Source organism: Salmo trutta, chromosome 37 (genome assembly GCF_901001165.1).
Source record: "Salmo trutta chromosome 37, fSalTru1.1, whole genome shotgun sequence".
NCBI classification, from domain to species: Eukaryota; Metazoa; Chordata; class Actinopteri; order Salmoniformes; family Salmonidae; genus Salmo; species Salmo trutta.
In genome coordinates, this window is record NC_042993.1 from 18342059 (window position 1) to 18369454 (window position 27396).

Consider the following 27396-nt stretch of genomic DNA (forward strand, 5'->3'; position numbering starts at 1 on the left):
TGTGAAGACAAAGAGAGGACCAGACCACGGCTGTGCTCGACAACGTGAGTACACCCACCGCCAACCACCTACTACCACCCACCATCTACCCACCCACCTCTCTATTATTCTTCGGGTTTATCAGGACTGCAGGTCTCCACCGGGCTTCAGAATACATGCACACCAGGGGCTGTAGCAAACCTCTCAGAGTAGGAGTGCTGATCTACGATTAGTCATTATGATCAAAGTTCCTCTGTCCAGTGTCGGTCTTCTTTTGCCCATGAATCTTTTATTTTTATTGGCCAGTCTGAGAGATGGCTTTTTCTTTGCAAAAGTATGTGAACCCTTTGGAATTACCTGGATTTCTGCACTGTTGACGTTGAGACTGGTGTTTTGCAGGTACTATTTAATGAAGCTACCAGTTGAGGACTCATGAGGCGTCTGTTTCTCAAACTAGACACACTAATGTACTTGTCCTCTTGCTCAGTTGTGCACCGTGGCCTCCCACTCCTCTTTCTATTCTGGTTAGAGCCAGTTTGCGCTGTTCTGTGAAGGGAGTAGTACACAGTGTTGTACGAGATCTTCAGTTTCTTGGCAATTTCTCGCATTGAATAGCCTTCCTTTCTCAGAACAAGAATAGACTGATGAGTTTCAGAAGAAAGTTCTTTGTTTCTGGCCATTTTGAGCCTGTAATCGAACCCACAAATGCTGATGCTCCAGATACTCAACTAGTCTAAAGGCCAGTTTTATTGCTTCTTTTATCAGAACAACAGTTTTCAGCTATGCTAACATAATTGCAAAAGGGTTTTCTAATGATCAATTAGCCTTTTAAAATGATAAACTTGGATTAGCTAACACAATGTGCCATTGGAACACAGGAGTGATGGTTGCTGATAACGGGCCTTTGATATTCCATTACAAATCTGTTGTTTCTAGCTACAAGTCATTTACAACATTAACAATGTCTTGACTGTATTTCTGATCAATTTGATGTTATTTTAATGGACCAAAAAAATGTTGCTTTTCTTTCAAAAACAAGGAAATTTTTAAGTGACCCCCAAACCTTTGAACGGTAGTGTATATAAAACATTTAGTGCAGCAGATATATAAATAAAGTGGCAAGAAAAAGTATGTGAACCCTTTGGAATTACCTGGATTTCTGCATAAATTAGTTACAAAATGTTATCTGATCATCTTAGTCACAACAATAGACAAACAGAGTCTGCTTAAACTAATAACACACACACACACACATTATTGTATTTCTCTTGTCTATATTGAATACATCATTTAAACATTCACTGTGTAGGTTGGAAAAGTATGTGAACCCCTAGGCTAATGACTTTCCAAAAGGTAATTGGAGTCAGGAGTCAACTAACCTGGAGTCTAATCAATGAGATGAGATCTTTTGGTTAGAGCTGCTCTGCCCTATAAAAAAACTCACAAAATTAGAGTTTGCTATTCACAAGAAGCATTGCCTGATGTGAACAAAAGAGATCTCAGAAGACCTAAGATTAAGAATTGTTGACTTGCATAAAGCTGGAAAGGGTTACAAAAGTATCTCTAAAAGCCTTGAAGTGCATCAGTCCACGGTAAGACAAATTGCCTATAAATGGAGAAGGTACAGCACTGTTGCTACTCTCCCTAGGAGTGGCCGTCCTGCAAAGATGACTGCAAGAGCACAGTGCGGAATGCTCAATGAGGTTAAGAAGAATCCTAAAGTGTCAGCTAAAGACTTACAGAAATCTCTGGAACATGCTAACATCTCTGTTGACGAGTCTACGATACGTAAAACACTAAAGAAGAATGGTGTTCATGGGAGGACACCACAGAAGAAGCCACTGCTGTCTAAAAAAAGAAAACATTGCTGCATGTCTGAAGTTCGCAAAAGAGCACCTGGATGTTCCACAGCGCTTCTGGCAAAATATTCTGTGGCCAGATTAAACTAAAGTTGACTTGTTTGGAAGGAACACACAACACTATTTGTGGAGGTAAAAAGGTACAGCACACCAACATCAAAACCTCATCCCAACTGTAAAGTATGGTGGAGAGAGCATCATGGTTTGGGGCTGCTTTGCTGCCTCAGGGCCTGGACAGCTTGCTATCAACGGAAAAATGAATTCCCAAGTTTATCAAGACATTTTGCAGGAGAATGTTAGGCTATCTGCCCGCCAATTGAAGCTCAACATAAGTTGGGTGATGCAACAGGATGACCCAAAACACAGAAGTAAATCAACAACAGAATGACTTCAACAGAAGAAAATATGCCTTCTGGAGTGGCCCAGTCAGGGTCCTGACCTCAACCCGATTTACAGTTTTTTTCAATTGCTAACAAGCATCGGTCAATAATGAAGTCCCTTTCAAAACTCTTCACACAGTCTGCATTACCAACATGCATCTTGGCCTAACAGTTACACTCACCTCAAACTCACTCAAACCATCAAAATACTTCATACATGTTTTAAAATAAGCTTGTTCAACCATAACTGGCAACAATTCTCACTCAGAAAGCCTACATTGTCACTTATAACACACTGACCTAAAAAACACTAACAGGGTGCATTACATAAATGAACTTCTCTTTTAAGTTTGAATGATTTCACAGAAATCAGTTTCATTATATAATAAGAATAACACTCACTTTGACTGTACTAAAGTATATGTAACAAGAATGAATCAGAAATGCAGCAATTTTCTTCAATTTCTACAGGGAGGGGTTCAGACCCAAGGCCCTGAGCTTGGAGGGCATTACTGTGTTGAAGGCTGAGCTGTAGTCAAGGAACAACATTCTTACATAGGTATTCCTCTTGTCCAGGTGGGATAGGGCGGTGTGCAGTGCAATGGCGATTGCATCAGCTGTGGATCTGTTGGGGAGGTATGCAAATTGGTTTAGGTTGTCAGGTAAGATGCAGGTGATATGGTCCTTAACTAGCCTTTCAACGCACTTTAATGAATACAGACGTGAGTGCTACGGGGCAATAGTAATTTAGTTCAGTTACCTTCGCTTTTTTGGGTACAGGAACGATGGTGGACATATTGAAACAAGTGGGGAGAACAGACTGGGATAGTTAGAGATTGAATATGTCCGTAAACACTCCAGCCAGCTGGTCTGCACATACTCTGAGGACATGGCTTGGGATGGCGTCTGGGCCGGCAGCCTTGCTAGGGTTAACACACTTAAATGTCTATACACCGCTCGCGTAGAAATCTGTTATTCAATTATTGCGCCCACACTGCTCGCGCGCGCCAACGAGCGTCTGCGTTGCCAAGGGCTAAAATAGAACAGATTCATTTCTGACTCAGATCACGCAGCAAGTCCTGCCTTTCACATCTCCTCATTGGTTTATAGAAGCAGGTACCCACGTGCCATCTCCTCATTGGTTATACCCACGTGGGTGACGGAAAGACAAACGAGGTCAGTGGCGGTAATGCACCTAATTTATGAAAGTTGCCAAACACAATATAAAGTCAAGAGAAGAAAAAGCCTGGAAGGATGTGTGGATTAATTGGCGGAGCAGATGACCTTGTGCATTTCAGGTAAAATAACAATTCAATGTTTATATCCCAGGACAAATTAGCTAGCAACAGCAAGCTAGCTAAATAGGACAAATTAGCTAGCAAGTGCAAGCTAACTAGCTAAATCGCCATCAATGTTTCATGCTTTTCTACCTGTGCCCAAATTAATATAATTGGTTCAGAGTTTGTTTTGATATTTTAACCTGCGTGTCGTGATCGCGTTTGGTGTGGGGGGACAAAACACATTTATGCACGATGGCGCACGTGCAGAGATCGGGAGCGCACAGTCCTCGTGAGTGGCAGGGACCCACGTCCGCAGCGCAGTGTTGATTTCCTCAAAGTAGGGCGAAGAAAGTGTTTGGAAGCAGGTGTCTTTGTCACAATGTGGCTAGCTTTCCCTTTATAATCCGTTATGCTAAATCGTGTGTGCGGGAGCACAATCAGGTTCTTACCAGTGATTTGAGTTGGTGGGGATTAAGTGTGTAGGACTGTTAGTGAAGGTTTGGACGATGAAGTGGGATATTTGTCTGTTCCAGTTGTACAATGGACACTACAGAGTTCCGGAGGAGAGGGAAGGAGATGGTAGACCTGATAGCAGATTACCTGGAGAACATCGAGCAGAGGACGGTGTACCCCGACGTGGAGCCTGGGTACCTGCGGTCCCTCATCCCTGAGGAGGCCCCTGAGGATCCTGACACCTACGAGGACGTGGTCAAAGACATTGAGAGGGTCATCATGCCTGGGGTAGGCGACCAAGATTATTATAGATGAGGTGACTATTGATTGAAGGCTGATTACAGCTGTAACATGATGGTAACATTTTACTTGAAGGTGGCATACATAAGGTATTCATAACTTGCTATAGGTCAGGTACTCTGTTATTGGAGATCTGCTTTCTCCCAAATTTCGTCAGTGAAAAGTTCAGAATGAAATATGATAATATTGATGATACCAATGCGCTGTTTACCCAGTGGCATCCGGCTGCATTGAACATGAGATCATGAGAACATACACAACACTCAATGCACACAGTCACTAACCGCTAAGTTATGGGGAGGCATTATCACAATATCTGTATAAACTTCTGGTCTGTTGACTGTTGTTTAGTGATCATTCAGAAGATGTACAGTAAGGAGCTTCAGTGTTGAAAGTTCTGTTAATGAGACAGTGTTCCTTTGTTGGTTGTACTGAGAAATCAGTTAATGAAAGCTCATTAACTGTATGTATATATATATATATATATATTTTTTTTTAAAATTATTTATTTATTTATTTCACCTTTATTTAACCAGGTAGGCAAGTTGAGAACACGTTCTCATTTACAACTGCGACCTGGCCAAGATAAAGCAAAGCAGTGTGACACAGACAACAACACAGAGTTACACATGGAGTAAACAATAAACAAGCCAATAACACTATAAACAAGTTAATGACACAGTAGAAAAATAGAAAGTCTATATACAGTGTGTGCAAAAGGCATGAGGAGGTAGGCAATAAATAGGCCATAGGAGCGAATAATTACAATTTAGCAGATTAACACTGGAGTGATAAATGAGCATATGAGGATGTGCAAATAGAAATACTGGTGTGCAAAAGAGCAGAAAAAGAAATAAACAGTATGGGGATGAGGTAGGTAGATTGGGTGGGCAATTTACAGATGGACTATGTACAGCTGCAGCGATCGGTTAGCATATGACACGTATCAGCCATGTAGTTGTTTTTGCAAATGGTTGTAAAATTCCCTGCATTCTGTGGCCTTTCACATGGCAAAGTTCAAAGACTTTAAATGAATGCCTAACTGCACAAGACTGGAATTCAGCCTGGAACAGTTTAACTGCCATGCTCAAGGGCTAGAGCAGTTTAGGGGTTAAGTGCCTTGCTCAAGGGCTCAGTGGCACCATGGCAAGGCATGGTATTTAGCAGGATTTTGATACCAGCAAACCTCTGATTGCCAGCACACGTCCTGTCAGATTTTCTCCGTCAGGTTACACCTGGGATTCGAACCAGACTCTAACCTCTAGGCTACCTGACACGACTCTTCCTCTGTGTTTAGGTGACCCACTGGCACAGCCCGTACTTCTATGCCTACTTCCCCACGGCTAACTCCTTCCCGGCCATGCTGGCAGACATGCTGTCTGGAGCTATTGGTTGCATCGGATTCTCCTGGGTATGTATGACCTTGTCATCTGTTTCTGTCATCCTCTCTCTTTCTTTTGAATGTGATTTGAACAGTATCAACATTTTAAGACATTAAAGGGATAGTTCACCCACATCACATTTACATTTAAGTCATTTAGCAGACGCTCTTTTCCAGAGCGACTTACAAATTGGTGCATTCACCTTATGATATCCAGTGGAACAACCACTTTACAATAGTACATCTAAATCTTTTAAGGGGGGGTTAGAAGGATTACTATATCCTATCCTAGGTATTCCTTAAAGAGGTGGGGTTTCAGGTGTCTCCGGAAGGTGGTGATTGACTCCTCTGTCATGGCGTCGTGAGGGAGCTTGTTCCACCATTGGGGTGCCAGAGCAGCGAACAGTTTTGACTGGGCTGAGCGGGAACTGTGCTTCCTCAGAGGTAGGGAGGCGAGCAGGCCAGAGGTGGATGAACGCAGTGCCCTTGTTTGGGTGTAGGGCCTGATCAGAGCCTGAAGGTACGGAGGTGTCGTTCCCCTCACAGCTCCGTAGGCAAGCACCATGGTCTTGTAGCGGATGCGAGCTTCAACTGGAAGCCAGTGGAGAGAGCGGAGGAGCGGGGTGACGTGAGAGAACTTGGGAAGGTTGAACACCAGACGGGCTGCAGCGTTCTGGATGAGTTGTAGGGGTTTAATGGCACAGGCAGGGAGCCCAGCCAACAGCGAGTTGCAGTAATCCAGACGGGAGATGACAAGTGCCTGGATTAGGACCTGCACCGCTTCCTGTGTGAGGCAGGGTCGTACTCTGCGAATGTTGTAGAGCATGAACCTACAGGATCGGGTAACCGCCTTGATGTTAGTGGAGAACGACAGGGTGTTGTCCAGGGTCACGCCAAGGTTCTTAGCACTCTGGGAGGAGGACACATTGGAGTTGTCAACCGTGATGGCGAGATCATGGAACGGGCAGTCCTTCCCCGGGAGGAAGAGCAGCTCATTCTTGACCAGGTTCAGCTTGAGGTGGTGATCCGTCATCCACACTGATATGTCTGCCAGACATGCAGAGATGCGATTCGCCACCTGGTTATCAGAAGGGGGAAAGGAGAAGATTAATTGTGTGTCGTCTGCATAGCAATGATAGGAGAGACCATGTGAGGATATGACAGAGCCAAGTGACTTGGTGTATAGCGAGAATAGGTGAGGGCCTAGAACAGAGCCCTGGGGGACACCAGTGGTGAGAACACGTGGTGCGGAGACAGATTCTTGCCACGCCACCTGGTAGGAGCGACCTGTCAGGTAGGACGCAATCCAAGCGTGGGCCGCGCCGGAGATGCCCAACTCGGAGAGGGTGGAGAGGAGGATCTGATGGTTCACAGTATCAAAGGCAGCAGATAGCTCTAGAAGGATGAGAGCAGATAAGAGAGAGTTAGCTTTAGCAGTGCGGAGAGCCTCCGTGACACAGAGAAGAGCAGTCTCAGTTGAATGACCAGTCTTGAAACCTGACTGATTTGGATCAAGAAGGTCTTTCTGAGAGAGATAGCAGGAGAGCTGGCCAAGGACGGCACGTTCAAGAGTTTTGGAGAGAAAAGAAAGAAGGGATACTGGTCTGTAGTTGTTGACATCGGAGGGATCGAGTGTAGGTTTTTTCAGAAGGGGTGCAACTCTCGCTCTCTTAAAGACAGAAGGGACGTAGCCAGCGGTCAACGATGAGTTGATGAGCGAGGTAATCACAAAATTACATGTTGGCTTCCTTACCCTTTAAGCAGTTTATGGACAAGGTATGACAGCAATCCATGCTTTGGTTAAGATTCCATAGCACTTTTTCCAAATATTAACGTTTTAGCATTTGTGGCACAAATTCAATTCCTTGACGTGAAAAATGCTAATATCGGTCCATGTCCAAATGGTGTGGTAACTCCACAGTACTCTAGGCTGCTAGTCCGGCGTGAACAGAGCTGTGTGTTGACCCTGTCTCTAACCCGGCGTGTACAGAGCTGTGTGTTGACCCTGTCTCTAACCCCATGTTACTGTAGGCTGCCAGCCTGGCGTGTACAGAGCTGTGTGTTGACCCTGTTTCTAACCCCATGTTACTGTAGGCTGCCAGCCCGGCGTGTACAGAGCTGTGTGTTGACCCTATTTCTAACCCCATGTTACTGTAGGCTGCCAGCCCAGCGTGTACAGAGCTGTGTGTTGACCCTGTCTCTAACCCCATGTTACTGTAGGCTGCCAGCCCAGCGTGTACAGAGCTGTGTGTTGACCCTGTTTCTAACCCCATGTTACTGTAGGCTGCCAGCCCAGCGTGTACAGAGCTGTGTTGACCCTGTCTCTAACCCCATGTTACTGTAGGCTGCCAGCCCAGCGTGTACAGAGCTGTGTGTTGACCCTGTCTCTAACCCCATGTTACTGTAGGCTGCCAGCCCGGCGTGTACAGAGCTGTGTGTTGACCCTGTCTCTAACCCCATGTTACTGTAGGCTGCCAGCCCGGCGTGTACAGAGCTGTGTGTTGATCCTGTCTCTAACCCCATGTTACTCTAGGCTGCCAGCCCGGCGTGTACAGAGCTGTGTGTTGACCCTGTCTCTAACCCCATGTTACTGTAGGTTGCCAGCCTGGCGTGTACAGAGCTGTGTGTTGACCCTGTTTCTAACCCCATGTTACTGTAGGCTGCCAGCCCGGCGTGTACAGAGCTGTGTATTGACCCTGTCTCTAACCCCATGTTACTGTAGGCTGCCAGCCCGGCGTGTACAGAGCTGTGTGTTGACCCTGTTTCTAATCCCATGTTACTGTAGGCTGCCAGCCCAGCGTGTACAGAGCTGTGTGTTGACCCTGTTTCTAACCCCATGTTACTGTAGGCTGCCAGCCCGGCGTGTACAGAGCTGTGTGTTGACCCTGTTTCTAATCCCATGTTACTGTAGGCTGCCAGCCCAGCGTGTACAGAGCTGTGTTGACCCTGTCTCTAACCCCATGTTACTGTAGGCTGCCAGCCCGGCGTGTACAGAGCTGTGTTGACCCTGTCTCTAACCCCATGTTACTGTAGGCTGCCAGCCCAGCGTGTACAGAGCTGTGTGTTGATCCTGTTTCTAACCCCATGTTACTGTAGGCTGCCAGCCCAGCGTGTACAGAGCTGTGTGTTGACCCTGTCTCTAACCCCATGTTACTGTAGGCTGCCAGCCTGGCGTGTACAGAGCTGTGTGTTGACCCTGTTTCTAATCCCATGTTACTGTAGGCTGCCAGCCCAGCGTGTACAGAGCTGTGTGTTGACCCTGTTTCTAATCCCATGTTACTGTAGGCTGCCAGCCCAGCGTGTACAGAGCTGTGTGTTGACCCTGTCTCTAACCCCATGTTACTGTAGGCTGCCAGCCCAGCGTGTACAGAGCTGTGTGTTGACCCTGTTTCTAACCCCATGTTACTGTAGGCTGCCAGCCCGGCGTGTACAGAGCTGTGTGTTGACCCTGTTTCTAATCCCATGTTACTGTAGGCTGCCAGCCCAGCGTGTACAGAGCTGTGTGTTGACCCTGTCTCTAACCCCATGTTACTGTAGGCTGCCAGCCCGGCGTGTACAGAGCTGTGTATTGACCCTGTCTCTAACCCCATGTTACTGTAGGCTGCCAGCCCGGCGTGTACAGAGCTGTGTGTTGACCCTGTTTCTAACCCCATGTTACTGTAGGCTGCCAGCCCAGCGTGTACAGAGCTGTGTGTTGACCCTGTCTCTAACCCCATGTTACTGTAGGCTGCCAGCCCAGCGTGTACAGAGCTGTGTGTTGACCCTGTCTCTAACCCCATGTTACTGTAGGCTGCCAGCCCAGCGTGTACAGAGCTGTGTGTTGATCCTGTTTCTAACCCCATGTTACTGTAGGCTGCCAGCCCAGCGTGTACAGAGCTGTGTGTTGACCCTGTCTCTAACCCCATGTTACTGTAGGCTGCCAGCCCAGCGTGTACAGAGCTGTGTGTTGACCCTGTTTCTAATCCCATGTTACTGTAGGCTGCCAGCCCAGCGTGTACAGAGCTGTGTGTTGACCCTGTTTCTAACCCCATGTTACTGTAGGCTGCCAGCCCAGCGTGTACAGAGCTGTGTTGACCCTGTCTCTAACCCCATGTTACTGTAGGCTGCCAGCCCAGCGTGTACAGAGCTGTGTGTTGATCCTGTTTCTAACCCCATGTTACTGTAGGCTGCCAGCCCAGCGTGTACAGAGCTGGAGACAGTCATGATGGACTGGCTGGGGAAGATGCTCAAGCTGCCAGAAGACTTCATCGCCGGGACACACGGACAAGGAGGAGGCGTCATCCAGGTATGGTAAAACTACCCACCATTTCTTTTGGGTAAGACAATGCATTGCTTTTATTTCCACAGTTGTATTGCTACATTGCCACAACATACATTTAATTACTCAATTAATTTAAATGAAAAATGTAGTCGGATATTTGTCATATTTCAAGTAAGGATATCCAAGTCACTATAAATCAAATATTTGTACAGAACACATGGCATTCACAGTAGGGTCAAAACCATATTTACAGCCCGTGCCACTTTGCTTTTTAAAACAATGCAGATGTTAGAATAATAGGAAAGCAATTGACTGCCCACGATTCTATCACTGCCAGCAATTTGTCTGCCATATATGTTTTGGTTATTTTTCGCCTCACAACACCAGATAAACAGCAGGAAATTGCCTTTTAATGTCAGTCAAAGTTTGGCGTGTGTGTTTTGGAGTTGTGGATACTTATTTAGTGTGGTAAAGCGTTCAGCGTTCGTTTATTGTTGTGGATTCAGCAGAGCAGCTGAGGTGACTGTCTCAGCAAGGGATGAGCTAGGAGGGGTGGCTGAGGCATGAGAGAGAAATGGTTGACAGATAATTTAATGGCCCACTATTGAATCCATCGAGGAGCATGGCTCATCCTAGGGGTGTTTTGTTTGTGGCTGGAGTTCTAAGTGCACTTCACTATGGCAACAAGTACGTGTTGCCAGCCCAGCGTGTACAGAGCTGGGCTCTGTACTTATTTCCCTCATTAAAATGCAAATCATTTAATAACATTTTTGACATGCGTTTTTCTGGATTCTTTTGTTGTTATTCTGTCTCTCACTGTTCAAATAAACCTACCATTAAAATTATAGACTGATCATTTCTTTGTCAGTGGGCAAACGTACAAAATCAGCAGGGGATCAAATACTTTTTTCCCTCACTGTAGGCCTCCTCTCACTTGTTGCCAGCCTAATGAGAGCCGTGACAAGTTGCCATCTCACATGATGCACCATGTTCAGATGAGCATTTGAAAGAGTATGAGATGCATTTAGGAGCAGTTTTATCAAACAGAAGCTAATGAGTAAGATTTGCATATATGATTGTGAGTGAAATTATTATACTGTAAAATCAAATAGTATTCGTCACATGCATCCTAAACAACAGGTGTGGACTACTGAAATGCTTACTTACGGGCCCTTCCCAACAAAGCAGAGAGAAAGAACATAGAGAAATAATAGAAAGTTAAACATGTCATCATAGATACATGATGAGTAATGATAACTTGTCTATATACAAGGACTACCAGTACCTAGTGGATGTGCAGGGGTACGAGGTAATTAAAGTACAGTGCATTCGAAAAGTATTCAGACCCCTTCACTATTTCCACATTTTATTACGTTACAGCCTTATTCTAAAATGCATTAAATATAATTTGTTTCTCATCAATCTACACACAATACCCCATCATGACAAAGTGAAAACAAGTTTTAGAAGGAAGAAGGTGAAAAAAACACAGTTGACAGTGCATATCCAAGCCATGAGGTCGAAAGAATTGTCTGTAGAGCTCCGAGACAGGATTGTGTCGAGGCACAGATCTGGCGAAGGGTACAAAAATGTTTGCAGCATTGAAGGTCCGCAAGAACACAGTGGCCTCCATCATTCTTAAATGGAAGAATGATGGATGCCACCTCCCCCCGTTGGCATGGGTCCTCAGATCCTCAAAAGGTTTTACAGCTGCACCATCGAGAGCATCCTGACGGGTTGCATCACTGCCTGGTACGGCAACTGCTCAGCCGCCGACCGCAAGGCACTATAGAGGGTAGTGCGTACGGCCCAGTACATCACCGGGGCCAAGCTTCCTGCCATCCAGGACCTCTATACCAGGCGGTGTCAGAGGAAGGCCTTAAAAATTGTCAAAGACTCCAGCCACCCTAGTCATAGACTGTTCTCTCTGCTACCGCACGGCAAGCGGTACCAGAGCACCAAGTCTAGGTCCAAGAGGCTTCTAAACAGCTTCTACCCCCAAGCCATAAGACTCCTGAACATCTAATCAAATGACTACCCAGACTATTTGCAGTACTCTCTGTTATCATCTGTGCATAGTCACTTTAATAACTCTACCTACATGTACATATTGTCTCAATTACCTTGACACCAGTGCCCCCGCACAATTGTTATTTTACTGCTGCTCTTTAATTATGTGTTACTTTTATCTCTTACTTTTTAAAATGTATTTTCTTAACTGCTTTGTTGGTTAAGTGGCTGTGCATATGAATAGCCTTAGCAAAGAACAAGAGCTATTTGAAAACCATCAGGTTTGTGTGGCGCAGATTTTACATGTTAAGTCTGTTTTTTATAGAACGTGGGACCTCCCTATGACCGTAGAGGATGTACATGTTGCAAGGCCTACTGATTTGACTGAAGTCATCGAAACCACCCCACTTACATTCGTCTGTTTTTCTGTAGGGTACGGCCAGTGAGGCAACTCTTGTGGCTCTCCTAGCTGCCCGCTGCAGGGCGGTCAGAATGATCCTGGCCAGTGACCCACAACGTCCAGAGACTGGCATTACCTCCAAACTGGTGGCCTACTCCTCCGACCAGGTCAGGGTTCTACTCTTGCTCTTATTAATCCTACTCCTACCCTGAACAGGTCAGGTCACAAAACCAGATGAGCACTATAGAGCACTTTAACCCAATCAGTCCCGCCGTAACGCAGGTGCGTTTTGGACTTCTAATTTATCTATTGGTTAACAATATTTACCAATAAATAAAGAGGGAATCATTTCCAAAATAATTAAGAGAAAAAATTAACAAATGTTTGTTTTTTCTCTTTATAATTTGGGGTATTAGTTCCTCTTTATCTATTGTTTAATATAATATATAGAGCATTCGGAAAGTATTCAGACCCCTTCACTTTTTCCACATTTTGTTACGTTACAGCCTTAATCTAAAATTGATTAGATTTGAGGGAACGTATTTATTTAAACATCTACACCCCATAATGACAAAAGCGAAACAGGTTTTAAGAAATGTTTGCAAATGTATATATATTATTATATATTTTTTTACAGAAATACGTTATTTACTTAAGTATTCAAACCCTTTGCTATGTGACTTTAAATTGAGCTAAGGTGCATCCTGTTTCCATTGATCATCCTTGAGAGGTTTCTACAACTTGATTGGAGTCCACCTATGATTGGACATGATTTGGAAAGGCACACACCTGTCTATATAAGGTCCCACAGTTGACAGTGCATGTCAGGGCAAAAACTAAGCCATGAGGTCAAATAAATTGTCCGTCGAGCTCTGAGACAGGATTGTGTCGAAGCACAGGTCCCCAAGAACGCAGTGGCCTCCATCATTCTTAAATGGAAGAAGTTTGGAACCACCAAGACTCTTCCTAGAGCTGGCCGCCCGGCCAAACTGAGCAATCGGGGGAGTAGGACCTTGATCAGGGAGGAGACCAAGAACCCTATGGTCACTCTGACAGAGATCCAGAGTTCCTCTGTGGAGTTGGGAGAACCTTCCAGAAGTACGAAAATCTCTGCAGCACGACACCAATCAGGCCTTTATGGTAGAGTGGCCAGACGGAAGCCACTCCTCAGTAAAAGGCACATGACAGCCCACTTGGAGTTTGCCAAAAGGCACCCAAAGGACTCTGACCATGAGAAACAAAATTATCTGGTCTGATTAAAAACAGATTGAACACTTTGGCCTGAATGCTAAGTGTCACGTCTGGAGGAAACCAGGCACCGCTCATCACCTGGTCAATACCATCCCTATGGTGGTGGCAGCATCATGCTGTGGGGATGTTTTTCAGCAGCAGGGATTGGGAGAACAGTCCGGATCGAGTGAAAGATTAACGGAGCAAAGTACAGAGAGATCCTTGATGAAAACCTGCTCCAGAGCGAGGCAAAGGACTGGGGTGAAGGTTCACCTTCCAACAGGACAACAACCCTAAGCACACAGCCAAGACAACGTAGGAGTGGCTTTGGGACAAGTCTCTGAATGTCCTTGAGTGGCCCAGCCAGAGCCCGATCGAACATCTCTGGAGAGACCTGAAAATAGCCGTGCAGCAACGCTCCCCATCCAACCTGACAGCGCTTGAGAGGATCTGAAGATAAGAATGGGAGAATCTCCCCAAATACAGGTGTGCCAAGCTTGTAGCGTCATACCCAAAAAGATTTGAGGCTGTAGTCGCTGCCAAAGGTGCTTCAACAAAGTACTGAGTAAAGGGTCTGAATACTTATGTAAATGTGATATTTCAGTTTTTATTTTTTAATACATTTGCAAACATTTCTAAAAACCTGTTTTTGAGTTGTCATTATGGGGTATCGTGTGTAGATTGAATAAGAAACTATTTAATCAATTTTAGAATAAGGCTGTAATGTAACAAAATGTGGAAAAAGTGAAGGGGTCTCAATACTTAATGAATGCACTCCCCTTTTAATTTGTAGTCATTAATTTCACCTGTCACTGCTGTGCACCCTGAAGAAGGCCTGTGAGCCGCAACACGTTGGTGCTTCAGCAAAAGGAGAGGTGCTCAACAAAGTAGACAAAAATCATTAGCAAGAAACTTACAAAAGGACTAATTCAAGGCAGAAAGGAGTTGGAGCATGCAAGATTGATTTATTTTAGCTCACTTTAATCCTTTGTAGAGGATGCGAACAGGTGACTGACGTTTCAACGTCAAGCTGACGTCTTCCTCAGACTGAACTGACCATTGCACTTACCTCCAATGTATAGCCTAGTGGCCCATTGAGACACAACAATGTAAAATAATGATAATGTGTTTCAAGGTAAATGGCAAATTATAGCACAAAATAATACTAATGATAAAATAAATGTCGTTAATCAAAGCTTCATTAATTGTGGCGTTACAAATATCATGTACTGTACATGCTCAAATGCACATTATTATTTGTATTACTTTGCTCTATAATTTGCCATTTACCTTGAAATATATTATCATTATAATTGTTTTATATTGTTTATTTTAATTTTATTTACACTACCAGTCAAAAGTTTGGACACCTACTCATTCAAGGGTTTTTCTTTATTTTTACTATTTTCTACATTATAGAATAATAGTGAAGACATCAAAACTATGAAATAACACATGGAATCATGTAGTAACCAAAAAAGTGTTAAACAAATCAAAATAGATTTTTAGATTCTTCAAAGTAGCCACACTTTGCCATCAAGGTAAGACCCAGATGCAGACCGTGTCGAAGTAACAATGTCTATTACAGCAACAGGGGCAAAGGTACAGGACGGCAGACAGGCTCAGGGTCAGGGGCAGGCAGAGTGGTCAGGCGGGTGGGTACAGGGTCAGGACAGACAAATGTCAAAAACCAGGAGGACGAGAAAAGAGACTGGGGAAAAGCAGGAGCTGACACACAAATGATGGTTGGCTTGACGAACTGGCAACAGACAAACCGAGAACACAGGTATAAATACACAGGGGAAGATGGGCGACACCTGGAGGGGGGTGGAGACAATCACAAAGACAAGTGAAACAGATCAGGGTGTGACAGCCTCGGTGTGTTGGGTCATTGTCCTATTGAAAAACAAATGATCAGACTAGGCGCAAACCAGATGGGATGGCGTATCGCTCAGAATGCTGTGGTAGCCATGCTTGTTAAGTGTGCCTTGAATTGTAAATAAATCACTGACAGTGTCACCAGCAAAGCACCATCACACCTCCTCCTCCATGCTTCACGGTGGGAACCACACATGCAGAGATCATCCGTTTACCTACTCTGTCACAGACACAACGGTTGGAGGCAAAAATCTCAAATTCAGACCAAAGTACAGATTTCCACCGGTCTAATTTCTATTGCTCGTGTTTCTTAGCCCAAGCAAGTCTATTCTTTATTATTGGTGTCCTTTAGTAGTGGTTTCTATGCAGCAATTTGACCATGAAGGCCTGATTCATGCAGTCTCCTCTGAACAGTTGATGTTGAGATGTGTCTGTTACTTGAACTCTGTGAAGCATTTATTTGGACTGCAATTTCTGAGGCTGGTAACTCTAATGAACTTATCCTCTGCAGCAGAGTTAACTCTGGGTCTTCCTTTCCTGTGGCAGTCCTCATCAGAGCCAGTTTCATCGTAGTGTTTGATGGTTTTTGCGACTGCACTTGAGGAAACTTTCAAAGTTCTTGAAATGTTCCTCATTGACTGACCTTCATGTCTTAAAGTAATGATGGACTGTCATTTCTCTTTGCTTATTTGAGCTGTTCTTGACATAATATGGACTTGGTCTTTTACCAAATAGGGCTTTCTTCTGTATACCACCCCTACCTTGTCACAACACAACTGATTGGCTCAAACGCATTAATAAGGAAAGAAATTCCACAAATTAATGTTTAACAAGGCATACCTGTTAATTGAAATGCATTCCAGGTGACTACCTCATAAAGCTGGTTGAGAGAATGTCAAGAGTGTGCAAAGCTGTCATCAAGGCAAAAAGTGGCTACTTTGGAAAATTTCAAGTATAAAATATGTTTTGATTTGTTTAACACTTTTTTGATTGCATATGTGTTCTTTCATAGTTTTGATGTCTTCACTATTATTCTACAACGTAGAAAATAGTAAAAATAAAGAAAAACCCTTGAATGAGTAGGTGTGCCCAAACTCTTGACTGGTACTATATATATATATATATATACCCCCCTTTTTCTCCCCAATTTTCGATCTTGTCTCATCACTGCAACTCCCCAATCGGCTCGGGAGAGGGGAAAGTGGGGTAATGCGCCCTTCGAAACATGACCCGCCTAACCGCTCTACTTAACACCCACCAGTTTAACCCGGAAGCCAGCCGCAACAATGTGTCAGCTGAAACACCGTTCAGCTGGCTATGGGATCAGCCCGCAGGCACCCGGCCCACCACAAGGAGTCACTAGAATGCGATGAGCCAATTAAATCCCCACCAGCCAAAACCTCCCCTAACCCAGACGATGCTGGGCCAATTGTGTGCCGTCCTATGGGACTCCCGGCCTCGGCTGGTTGTGGCACAGCCCGGGAATGAACCCGGATCTGTAGTAATGCCTCTAGCACTGTTGTGTTTCAATGGGCCACTAGGCTATAAATAGGAGGTAAGTGCAATGGTTAGGTCACTCTGAGGAAGACTTCAGCTTGACGTTGAAACTACAGTCACCTGTTTGCATCCTCTACAAAGGATTAAAGTGAGCTAAAATAAATCAATCTTGCATGCTCCAACTCCTTTCTGCCTTGAATTAGTCCTTTTGTAAGTTTTTCTTGGTAAACCTTTCTCGTGATGTGGGTCTGTTTGTCAGTCATGCTAGCTCTGCTCTGTTGACCTGCGCAGGATGGGATTAGGTTATGGCTCTGCCCCGAGGACAACACTGGCCTTTATGGGGAAGAGGATAACAGCCCTTTTCTCCAGGAGTGACGTTACACAGTACAACTGGTCCTTTAACGTTTTACTTGGACGGACTACAAACATTTCATCTTTGGGTGAATGTACAGTACTATATGCCGAGATAGAATGATCATTTAGACTGGTGTAAAATAACCTATTAGCATGATCTGGCTTAAGTCTGGTGGCCGTGACGATGTTGGCTGTCTTTAAGTCACCAAAATCATTCTCTCTATGGCTATCTTGGGAGCTCTACTCCCTTTGGTCGGACGTTGTTCACTATCTTGAAGTGACCTACATGTATATCATCTGGTCTGTTTGGGTTGTGACATAGTTGGCTATCTTGAAGTCACCTGTGTTAACTCTGCTCTACTCTCTTTGAACAGGCTCATTGCTCGGTGGAACGAGCAGGTATGATTGCCGGAGTGAGGATGAAGAAGATTCCAACGGATCAGTCAGACAAGTATGCTGTCCAGGGAGAGACCCTCCGGAGAATGATACAGGAAGACAAGGCTGCAGGACTCATCCCCTTTTACGTAAGAACAGAACACACTCATCCCCTTCTACGTAAGAACAGAACACACTCATCCCCTTCTACGTAAGAACAGAACACACTCATCCCCTTCTACGTAAGAACAGAACACACTCATCCCCTTCTACGTCAGAACAGAACACACTCATCCCCTTCTACGTCAGAACAGAACACACTCATCCCCTTCTACGTCAGAACAGAACACACTCATCCCCTTCTACGTAAGAACAGAACACACTCATCCCCTTCTACGTCAGAACAGAACACACTCATCCCCTTCTACGTCAGAACAGAACACACTCATCCCCTTCTACGTCAGAACAGAACACACTCATCCCCTTCTACGTCAGAACAGAACACACTCATCCCCTTCTACGTAAGAACAGAACACACTCATCCCCTTCTACGTAAGAACAGAACACACTCATCCCCTTCTACGTAAGAACAGAACACACTCATCCCCTTCTACGTAAGAACAGAACACACTCATCCCCTTCTACGTCAGAACAGAACACACTCATCCCCTTCTACGTCAGAACAGAACACACTCATCCCCTTCTACGTAAGAACAGAACACACTCATCCCCTTCTACGTCAGAACAGAACACACTCATCCCCTTCTACGTCAGAACAGAACACACTCATCCCCTTCTACGTCAGAACAGAACACACTCATCCCCTTCTACGTCAGAACAGAACACACTCATCCCCTTCTATGGAAGTCAGAACACACTCATCCCCTTCTACGTCAGAACAGAACACACTCATCCCCTTCTATGGAAGTCAGAACACACGTCCATTTACATGGACAAGCTTTGAGGCGGCAGATTGGCACTTAGACTAGACACATTCATTTTCCCCTTATTATAAAGAATATGCCACAATCAATTGTCCAGGCAATAGTCAAACAGAAATAACCAATAGTCCAATACAGTCCACAAACACATTCTTATGAGTATAATGTAAAGTACTGTGTTTTTCCAATTTTGGGGGGATTTTTGTCCTTTCATTTAGTTCTGTGCTACTCTTGGGACCACTCCCTCATGTGCATTTGATCACATTACTGAACTTGGGCCCATATGTAAGTATGATTCTTAAAGCATTATTAACATACTCCTAAAGGCTGTCTATTAGCACCGACACATGGTTATTGACTGATAAAGACATAGGAATCTACTATACAGCCATGTTTCAGGACCAGCTCTGCATGTTTCTGTTCTACACATTTGTATTTTTGCCTCAGGTAACGCAGAGAAAATCTGGATGCACATTGATGCTGCATATGCTGGGAGTTCCTTTATCTGTCCTGAATTCAGACCCCTGTTGAACGGCATTGAGGTTAGAAACCAGCCACACACACACACACCCTTCCAGTTAAATTGCCAGTGAACATACTTGTATTTACACCCATTATAATTTGTGTTTGATAATAACTTAATTTAACTGTCAAGAGGGAAGTGTGCTAGAATAAGTAATATGCCCAATAATCCATTGGAAATGAGAAAATCATCTGTTGGCCTCTTGGATAGCATGCGTCTCCAACCGAGCCGAGTGGAGTGACACACTGAGAGAACAGAAGGCTAAAGTCATTTCCTCAGGCATCATCAGACCTTTAGATAAAATCCTGCTGCTCTCCTCGTCAAAGAAATATCACTGTTTATTAGCGACACAAGTTCAAACAATGTTGGAGAGTGGGGGTGGGGGGCAGGGATGTAGTAGAGGAGGCGGGAACACACACACACAAACACACACCTGAATGACAGGCAGGCAGGCACACCGGCTCCCTCTGCAGATGAGGCTGGTTGCTAGGATATGAGTGATAGGCAGGCTCCTGCGTCTGTCAGCATGGTAACAACTGGGCACGAGCCCCTCTGATATTGTCTCTTATTGCTGCCTGCTTTTATTGCGTCTGTGAAGGCAGGTGGGAAGGATATGGTGGTAGGCCAGCTGCAGTCAGTGCAAACCTAGTGATGGCAGCAAGGGGCTTTGACAAATCAAATATATTCTAAGACCATGATTTTCCTACATTTTAAATGGGAAAAAATGGCTTGTGTATTAAAAGGGTGACCTGTACACTTACGTCAAAATCAGCTGATTTGAATGGCTGACTCTTATCTCTTTCAGTTTGCAGACTCTTTCAATTTCAACGCACACAAATGGCTGTTGGTCAACTTTGACTGCTCTACAATGTGGTAAGTTATCAAGTGATTGACAGTCAGCCTTTGTAGAAACATCCTTTTATTATTGAACAGGTTATTTTATCTGACCAGGGGGACAGTCTGTAAGATTCCCTGCTGGTCATTTAAATAAAATCATACAACTTCCTTAAGTAAAATCTTTACTTGTATAATATATATTTTTCACATTGATTTTGAATGAGCCCTTAGTTTCTTTTCTGTTCTATGGGGAGAGGGGAGCGGCTTCAACATGGTTTTTAATATTGATTCGATCTAAACTGCCTTGTGAGCTCAGCACGACACTGTGCAACTGTATACGTGTCTATAATCTAAAATTCAAGGCTGTTCTATTCTCCCCATCCTTAGTTACACTGTTGCTTAATGTGGCTATTGACTACACTACTCTACACTACTCTCTGTTTAAAGCATTCTTTAAACAGAGTGGGTGGGAATAGGCATCCCATCTGCCCTCTCTCATCACCCCACAAACAACCCCAACATTTCTTGTTGATAGAACGCTCAATGCCCTCTTCCATCCCCGGTGAGTTGCCATGACAACGTCCGTTAACAAAGGAAATGACTTATGTAAGGAGAGACATATGTAGTCTGCTCACAAATAGCTCTCTGCTTTTCTTATGACGCTGTAGTGTATTTTAATAACTGGAATAAAGTTAAAATGACTTGTAGCATCTCAGTTTATGAATGGTATTATGGGTTTATAACAGTTTGTAACAATACGTCAGGTGAATGTGTAACTGAGAGACCCTGGTCTCACTTATGACCTTAAGTTCTTATTTCATGCTCAACTGATTGTGAAACCAGAATTCTTTCAACTTATTCTCAGAGACAAAATCTAGAGCACACGTTGTGCCAAGTCATTGTTTACAAAAATATTATTTCTGCTGCTGTGTCATCCCCTGTAGGGTGTCCCCTTAGATTATTGTTCAATATAAGTTAACAAAAAGAGAATATACTTCAATAAAATAGAGAGAAATTTCTTCAATAATGTGTGTCTTTTGTAAGACTTAATGTAGCACTGAACACCTGTATGTGGGGGAGCCGTTATCTGTGATTTTCTTTAAAAAGCCTCGTCCTTTAACCTACCCTTCTGTTTTCTGTGCTTTTCTTTAAAAGCCTCGCCCTTTAGACTACCCTTCTGTTTTCTGTGCTTTTCTTTAAAAAGCCTCGTCCTTTAGCCTACCCTTCTGTTTTCTGTGGGAGCTCTCATAGGGTAAGAGTGTTTAAGTGTTTCAGTGTCTGTCCATAGGGTGAAGAAAAGATCTGATCTCATTGGGGCCTTCAAGATGGATCCTCTATACCTGAAACATGATCATCAAGAGTCAGGTAGATATTTTTGCACTGACAATAGTCTGTATTGACATCGCTTTTTTGTGTTATTTCCAATCTATTAGGTTTAAATGTGGTAAATCTAGCAATATTCTCATCAGCCTATTTACAGTATAGTGGTTTAATTTGACCAAGTGCAGATGATGCCTGGAGTCCCTGTAATGTAATGGGATGTGAATGGTGTTAGTGTGAGAGCCCAGTACATCACATCAAGGATCTGAGAGTCTGTCAGCTTGCTCGCCTAACAATCCTGCTGGCTTTAGGCTTGCTGATAAACTAATACTCAACACCATAGCCCCATGTTTTATATGGCTAGGAAGTGTGTGTGTGCGCAAATGTGTGTGTTCATGTACTGTAGTTGTACCGTATGTTTGTGTGTTCTTGTGTTAGAGTTAATACAAGGCGTCCAAACGCTGACCTAATAACACACAATATGTCACTCTAAAACAATCCAGTTCAATTACCGATGTCCCTCACGTCCTCCCAACAAAACATTTGCACTGTAATAGTCCACTAATGGTCCTGTTGCATCGCTGCCTGCCAGTGTTAGCCAGTGACAGTCACCCATCTTAGATGCAGATGTATTCTCCCAATTGGAACCCTATTCCTTAGATAGTGCACCACTTTGACCAGGGCACCAAAGGACTGTACAGAGTGCACTATGTAGGGAATAGGATGCCATTTAGGACGCAGTTGTACACAACACTGAAGCCTCCTCCTCCTTAATTGGACTGACAAAAACACAAAAGACTGGCCGACCTCTCCTCACAGAGAGAGGCTGCTCACAGTAAGGCCACTGCTCATCCAGTTCCAGCTCAATGAAATGACAGGTTATTACCACTGCAACAGGGCTTTTCTACTGTATGTAGAGAGAGATCTGTTTATCTACTGCACTTGCTTTGGCAAGGGAGAGAGAGAATAAAGGTCAGCGATGGTAACAACATTCAATAATATGCTAATAATTAAAATGTTGGCTGTGAATTGCTAGTAGTATAATTACTCATCTGTTTATTTACAGGAATGATCACAGATTACAGGGTAAACTGAATGGTTATCTATTATCATTATGTTCTGTCTATGTGTAAGAGTGCCACTGGATGTCCTATCAGATGAGTTCACTCTGTTTGCTCCACTAACCCTAACCCACTTATCCCCCTCTGCCTCACCCTGTCTCCCCCTACCGCACCCTGTCTCCCCCTCTACCTCACAGCACTGGCAGATTCCACTGGGCCGAAGGTTCCGCTCTCTCAAGATGTGGTTTGTGTTCCGGATGTATGGGCTCAAAGGCCTTCAGGACTACATCCGTAAGGTAATAGCAAAGCACAGAAACAGCTTCGGTTCTCTTCCTCTGTCTCTGTCTGTCAATCAAATCAGCCTGGTCTGTGTCTGTCTAGCTCTTATCAGTAAATGAAGCAACAGCAGCAGCAACACAAGGCCTCCAGCCATACACTGAGGCATACTGCATTCATCTACTGTCTTTATTAGATAGAAAAACTCCAGTAAAGCAGAGACTGCTCGGCATCTGACCGTAAGGCGCTACAGAGGGTAGTGCGAACGGCCCAGTACATCACTGGGGTCAAGCTTCCTGCCATCCAGGACCTATATAATAGGCGGTGTCAGAGGAAGGCCCAGAAAATTGTCAGAGACTCAAGCGGTACCGGAGCGCCAAGTCTAGGACCAAAAGGCTCCTCAACAGCTTCTACCCCTAAGCCATTAGACTGCTGAACAATTCATAAAAATTGCCACCGGACAATTTACGTTGACCCCCCACTTGTACACTGCTGGTACTCGCTGTTTGTATGTTACCTATGCATAGTCACTTCGCCCCCACCTACATGTACAGATTACCTCAACTAGCCTGAACCCCTGCACACTGATTTGGTACCGGTGCCCCCTGTATATAGCCTTGTTATTCTTATTGTGTTACTTTTTATTTTATCCTGCTTGGTAAATATTTTTCTTCTTCTTGAACTGCACTGTTGATTAAGGGCTTGTAAGTAAGCATTTCACAGTAAAGTCTACACTTGTTGTATACGGCGCATGTGGCAAATAAAGTTTGATTTGACATGTTTGTAATCAATTATACATAGGCTACAGATGTCTTTTTACAAAACAGTGCTATTCAACAAGTTGACCATTACCCTACTGTAGGTCAGATGACAGATGTCTCTGTATGGGGCTTTTCCTATCATCTTGGTACAGCAGCATACAGTTTCTGAATAGACATACAAACAGTAAGTTAATTATAGTGGACACACACGGACCATTAAACCTCATAGCGGTGGTGACCTACTGGCTGGGAATGAGGAAGTGGAGTGGTCAGCTAATAATCACAGTTAGGACCAGTGTTTTGGCCTCATTAATGAGTGAGTTGGAGTTATTACTAATAGTCCTGTCCTGGCTGTTCTCACTCAGCCTTTGGTTACAAATACTGTACATCATGATGTACTACTGCGTAATTGTGATTACATGCAATGATATACGTTTCAATTCTCATTAAGCATTCAATGCCACACACAGGGTACTTTGATGATTAGTGAATGGATTACATGTTTGATCCTGTGGTGAATAAGAGTTTGAACAGCGTGAGCTGGAATAGGAATAGGGCATTAGCTTTGAGCATTCCCTCCAAGGAAGGTTGGACAGTTTGATGACTATTCATGGTTATTTTCTTCAGATTTCTGGATGTCTTTGTACAAACATAAAAGTACATACTGACCTAGCCCAAAGGCCGGCAGGTGGCGATATTGAATTGTTTAATTTTATCATCCAAAGGGAATCTATGCAACCGGCTATACATTCGTATCCCCCGTGGACTGGTTCATACATAAAACATTCTCCATTCAGGCTGCAAAGGCATCAATTTGCTTCTTAACTTGATTTAATGGTGAGTAGGCATACAAAAACTGGGAAAATATGCATACTTTATGAAACACCATTTTCCACCAGAATGCTAGAGTGGCTAATTGCAATTCCCGGATGTTGCGTATCGCGTTCAGCCAATCAGGTTGCAGCAGACTGTTTACCATTGGTCTGAACGCTGTACGCAATGTCAGGAAGTAGCATTAGCCACCATTTTGTCGCCACTAAATCAAGTTAAGGAGGAAATCGATGCCTTTGTAGCCTGCATGGAGAATGCTTTATGTACGAACCGGTCCACGGGGGATACGAATGTATAGCCAGCTGCATACTGTAGATCTTTGGACAGTAAGCTGAAATGACTCAATATCGCCATCTGCCAGCCTTTGGGCTAATACTGACCTTTTATGAGAATGGAGCCCTTCTCAAGGGCGAATGAACATTAAAGACAATGTAGCTACTATTCATGGTTTCAGCATTTCTTGAAAAAAAAGGTGTATTACAACAGCCAGCTAGCTACCTGCTGTAAGGACACCACCCTCTAGGAAAAAAACAATTTATTAAAATGAAGTTACTAGGGTGCCACCTAGTGTCCATATCAAGAAGTTCACCTTAACACATTTCCATCTGCAGCACCTCAGACTTGAGTGGAAAGCTGTCTGCAGTGGTGTAAGGTACTTAAGCAAAAATACTTTAAAGTACTACTTAAGTAGTTTTTGGGGGTACCTGTACTCTACTTTACTATTTATATTTTTGACAACTTTTTCTCTACATTCCTAATTACTCCATAAATTTTCCTTGACACCCAAAAGTACTCGTTACATTTTGAGTGCTTAGCAAGAGAGAAAAATTGTCTAATTCATGCACTTAAAGAGAAAATCCCTTGTCATACCTACTGCATCTGATCTGGCTGAGTCACTAAACACAAATGCTTTGTTTGTAAATTATGTCTGAGTGTTGGAGTGTGCCCCTGGCTCTCCGTAAATTAAAAAAAGAAAATAAATTCATGCCGTCTGGTTTGCTTAAAGGAATTTGAAATGATTTTTACTTTTAATACTTAAGTATATTTTAGCAATTACATTTACTTTTGATACTTAAGTATATTTAAAACCAAATACTTTTTCACTTTTACTCAAGTAGGATTTTACTGGGTGACTTTTACTTGAGTCGTTTTCTATTAAGGTATATTTACTTTTACTCAAGTATAACAATTGGGTACTTTTTCCACCACTGGCTGGCTGAGTATGAATGAATGACTGTCTCTCTGCCTTCATAGCATGTGGAGTTGGCCAAAGAGTTTGAGAGCCTGGTTCGCGCTGACCAGCGCTTTGAGATCAGCGCAGACGTCGTCTTGGGGCTGGTCTGCTTTAGACTAAAGGTAAGACAATTCAGCCAACTGTGAATGTTAGTTCAGCACATGATCATCGAACGTTCAACAGACCGTTGTAATCGATCTTCGGACTGGAGTAGACTAAAACTATTTCTCGTTAGGTCTATGGTATATTGTTTTAGTTTACATTTTGGAACCTATGCTTCTTATGCATAGTTCACATTGCTGCCATCCATTTCTTTTCTTTTTTTTAAGTATTAAACTATTGTAACATCCCAAATGGCACACCATTACCTATATAGTGCCCTACTTTTGACCAGGGCCCTATGGCTATATAGGGAATAAGGTGCACTACATAGAGTGCTATTTGGTATGCAATCTATTATCTATCTGACCTTTCCTCCTGAAAGGGTTCCAACGAGGTTAATGAGACCTTGCTGAAGAGGATCAACAACGGCAGGAAGATCCACCTGGTGCCGTGCCTGCTGTCTGGTCAGTTTGTGCTGCGCTTCGCCCTCTGCGCCCGCACCACCGAGTCACGTCACATCCGTGAGGCCTGGCGACTCATCACCCAGCTGGCCGAAGAGGTCATGCAGGAGCTGCCCCACTGACCATCCACATTGACTATACAGGCTGGGTTGGACCAGGAGCTGTATGTATCAAGCAGTATTTCAGAGTAAGAGTGCGGGTCTAGGATCAGGTCCCCCCTGTCCATTCATCATAATCTAAAAGGCTAAACTGATCTTAGAAACTGATCTTAGATCAGCACTCCTACTCTGAGATGCTTGATGAATAAGGGCCCTAACCCCACCTGACCATGGCCGGTATTCAAAAAGCATCTCAGAGTAGAAGTGTCCATGTTATCTTATTCCTTATGAAGTAAAAGGCTGAACTGATCATAGTTCAGCACTCCTACTCTGAGATGCTGTATGAATACAGGCCTGGATCTCACTCGGTGGAGGCTGCTGAGGGGAGGACGGATCATAATAATGGCTGGAACGGAGGGACTGGAATGGCATCAAACCATGTGTTGATGTATTTGATACCATTCCACCGATTCTGGTAGCGGAATCGGAGTTCTACCAGAGTTATGCTCTGACCCCACACCAGTCTGCTAAATGAGAGGGGCCAGGCTAGAGACGGGCACCACCTCCCTCAGGGCTCTGTGTATGCCCCGCCTGCTCCTCCAACCCCTCTCCACCCTCACCCACCCTGCCCTGTCCCCTCTCAACCAACTGTTCATCCAAATCACTTTAGAGAAAGGTCAGCGTGCTAAAAATACAGGCATGGACTTAGTATGAGTGGGGCTTTATCTTGTCTGGGGTTTATCTAGGCTCTGATCACTCAGCTGTGTTACCTGCTCTAGTGGAGTGATTAGTAGAGGTATTCAATTCAGTACAACATTATTTATCCCCTTAGGGGCATATTGATTAAAACATTGGTGTAGTCTAGGTCCCTAAAACAAGATTTAAGAGTTGGAAAACATTGTATGGTTTGGCACCATTATACAGTAAATAGAGATATAAAAAGTTAGTGTCCCACTTGCTGTTTGTCTGAAGTATTGCCTTCCAAGGTTTGAGCTGTTTTCATGAAGACCAAAAAATAAGTACAACAATGAACAGCATGTTGACATTATGCCAAAGAGAGAAACGGGTATCGTATACCAGAGAAACGGGTATTCTACCAGAGAAATGGGTATCTTATACCAGAGAAACGGGTATTATACCAGAGAAATGGGTATCTTATACCAGAGAAACGGGTATCTTATACCAGAGAAATGGGTATTATACCAGAGAAACGGGTATTATACCAGAGAAATGGGTATCTTATACCAGAGAAACGGGTATTATACCAGAGAAACGGGTATCTTATACCAGAGAAACGGGTATTATACCAGAGAA

At 43.9% G+C, this 27396-nt stretch overlaps 1 protein-coding gene across 3 annotated transcripts; it reads left to right on the forward strand.

Annotated features, from left to right (window-relative positions):
• On the forward strand, window positions 1-27036 carry LOC115177099 (aromatic-L-amino-acid decarboxylase-like). Of its 3 annotated transcripts, none has more exons than XM_029737601.1 (14): window positions 1-44; window positions 4032-4239; window positions 5549-5662; window positions 9798-9917; window positions 12336-12470; window positions 17637-17786; window positions 18797-18863; window positions 19026-19120; window positions 19907-19974; window positions 21227-21303; window positions 22325-22344; window positions 22517-22615; window positions 25442-25543; window positions 25906-26106. In XM_029737601.1, exons 2-14 carry the CDS (start codon window positions 4039-4041, stop codon window positions 26104-26106), a joined length of 1449 nt encoding a protein of 482 aa, XP_029593461.1. In that variant the 5' UTR covers window positions 1-44; window positions 4032-4038. The 3 variants fall into 3 exon arrangements, with proteins under 3 accessions (XP_029593461.1, XP_029593462.1, XP_029593463.1); XM_029737602.1 differs by lacking the exon at window positions 1-44 and adding an exon at window positions 3495-3516; XM_029737603.1 differs by lacking the exon at window positions 1-44 and having other exon boundaries at window positions 4039-4239; window positions 25906-27036.
• The last annotated feature ends 360 nt before the right edge of the window (window positions 27037-27396 follow it).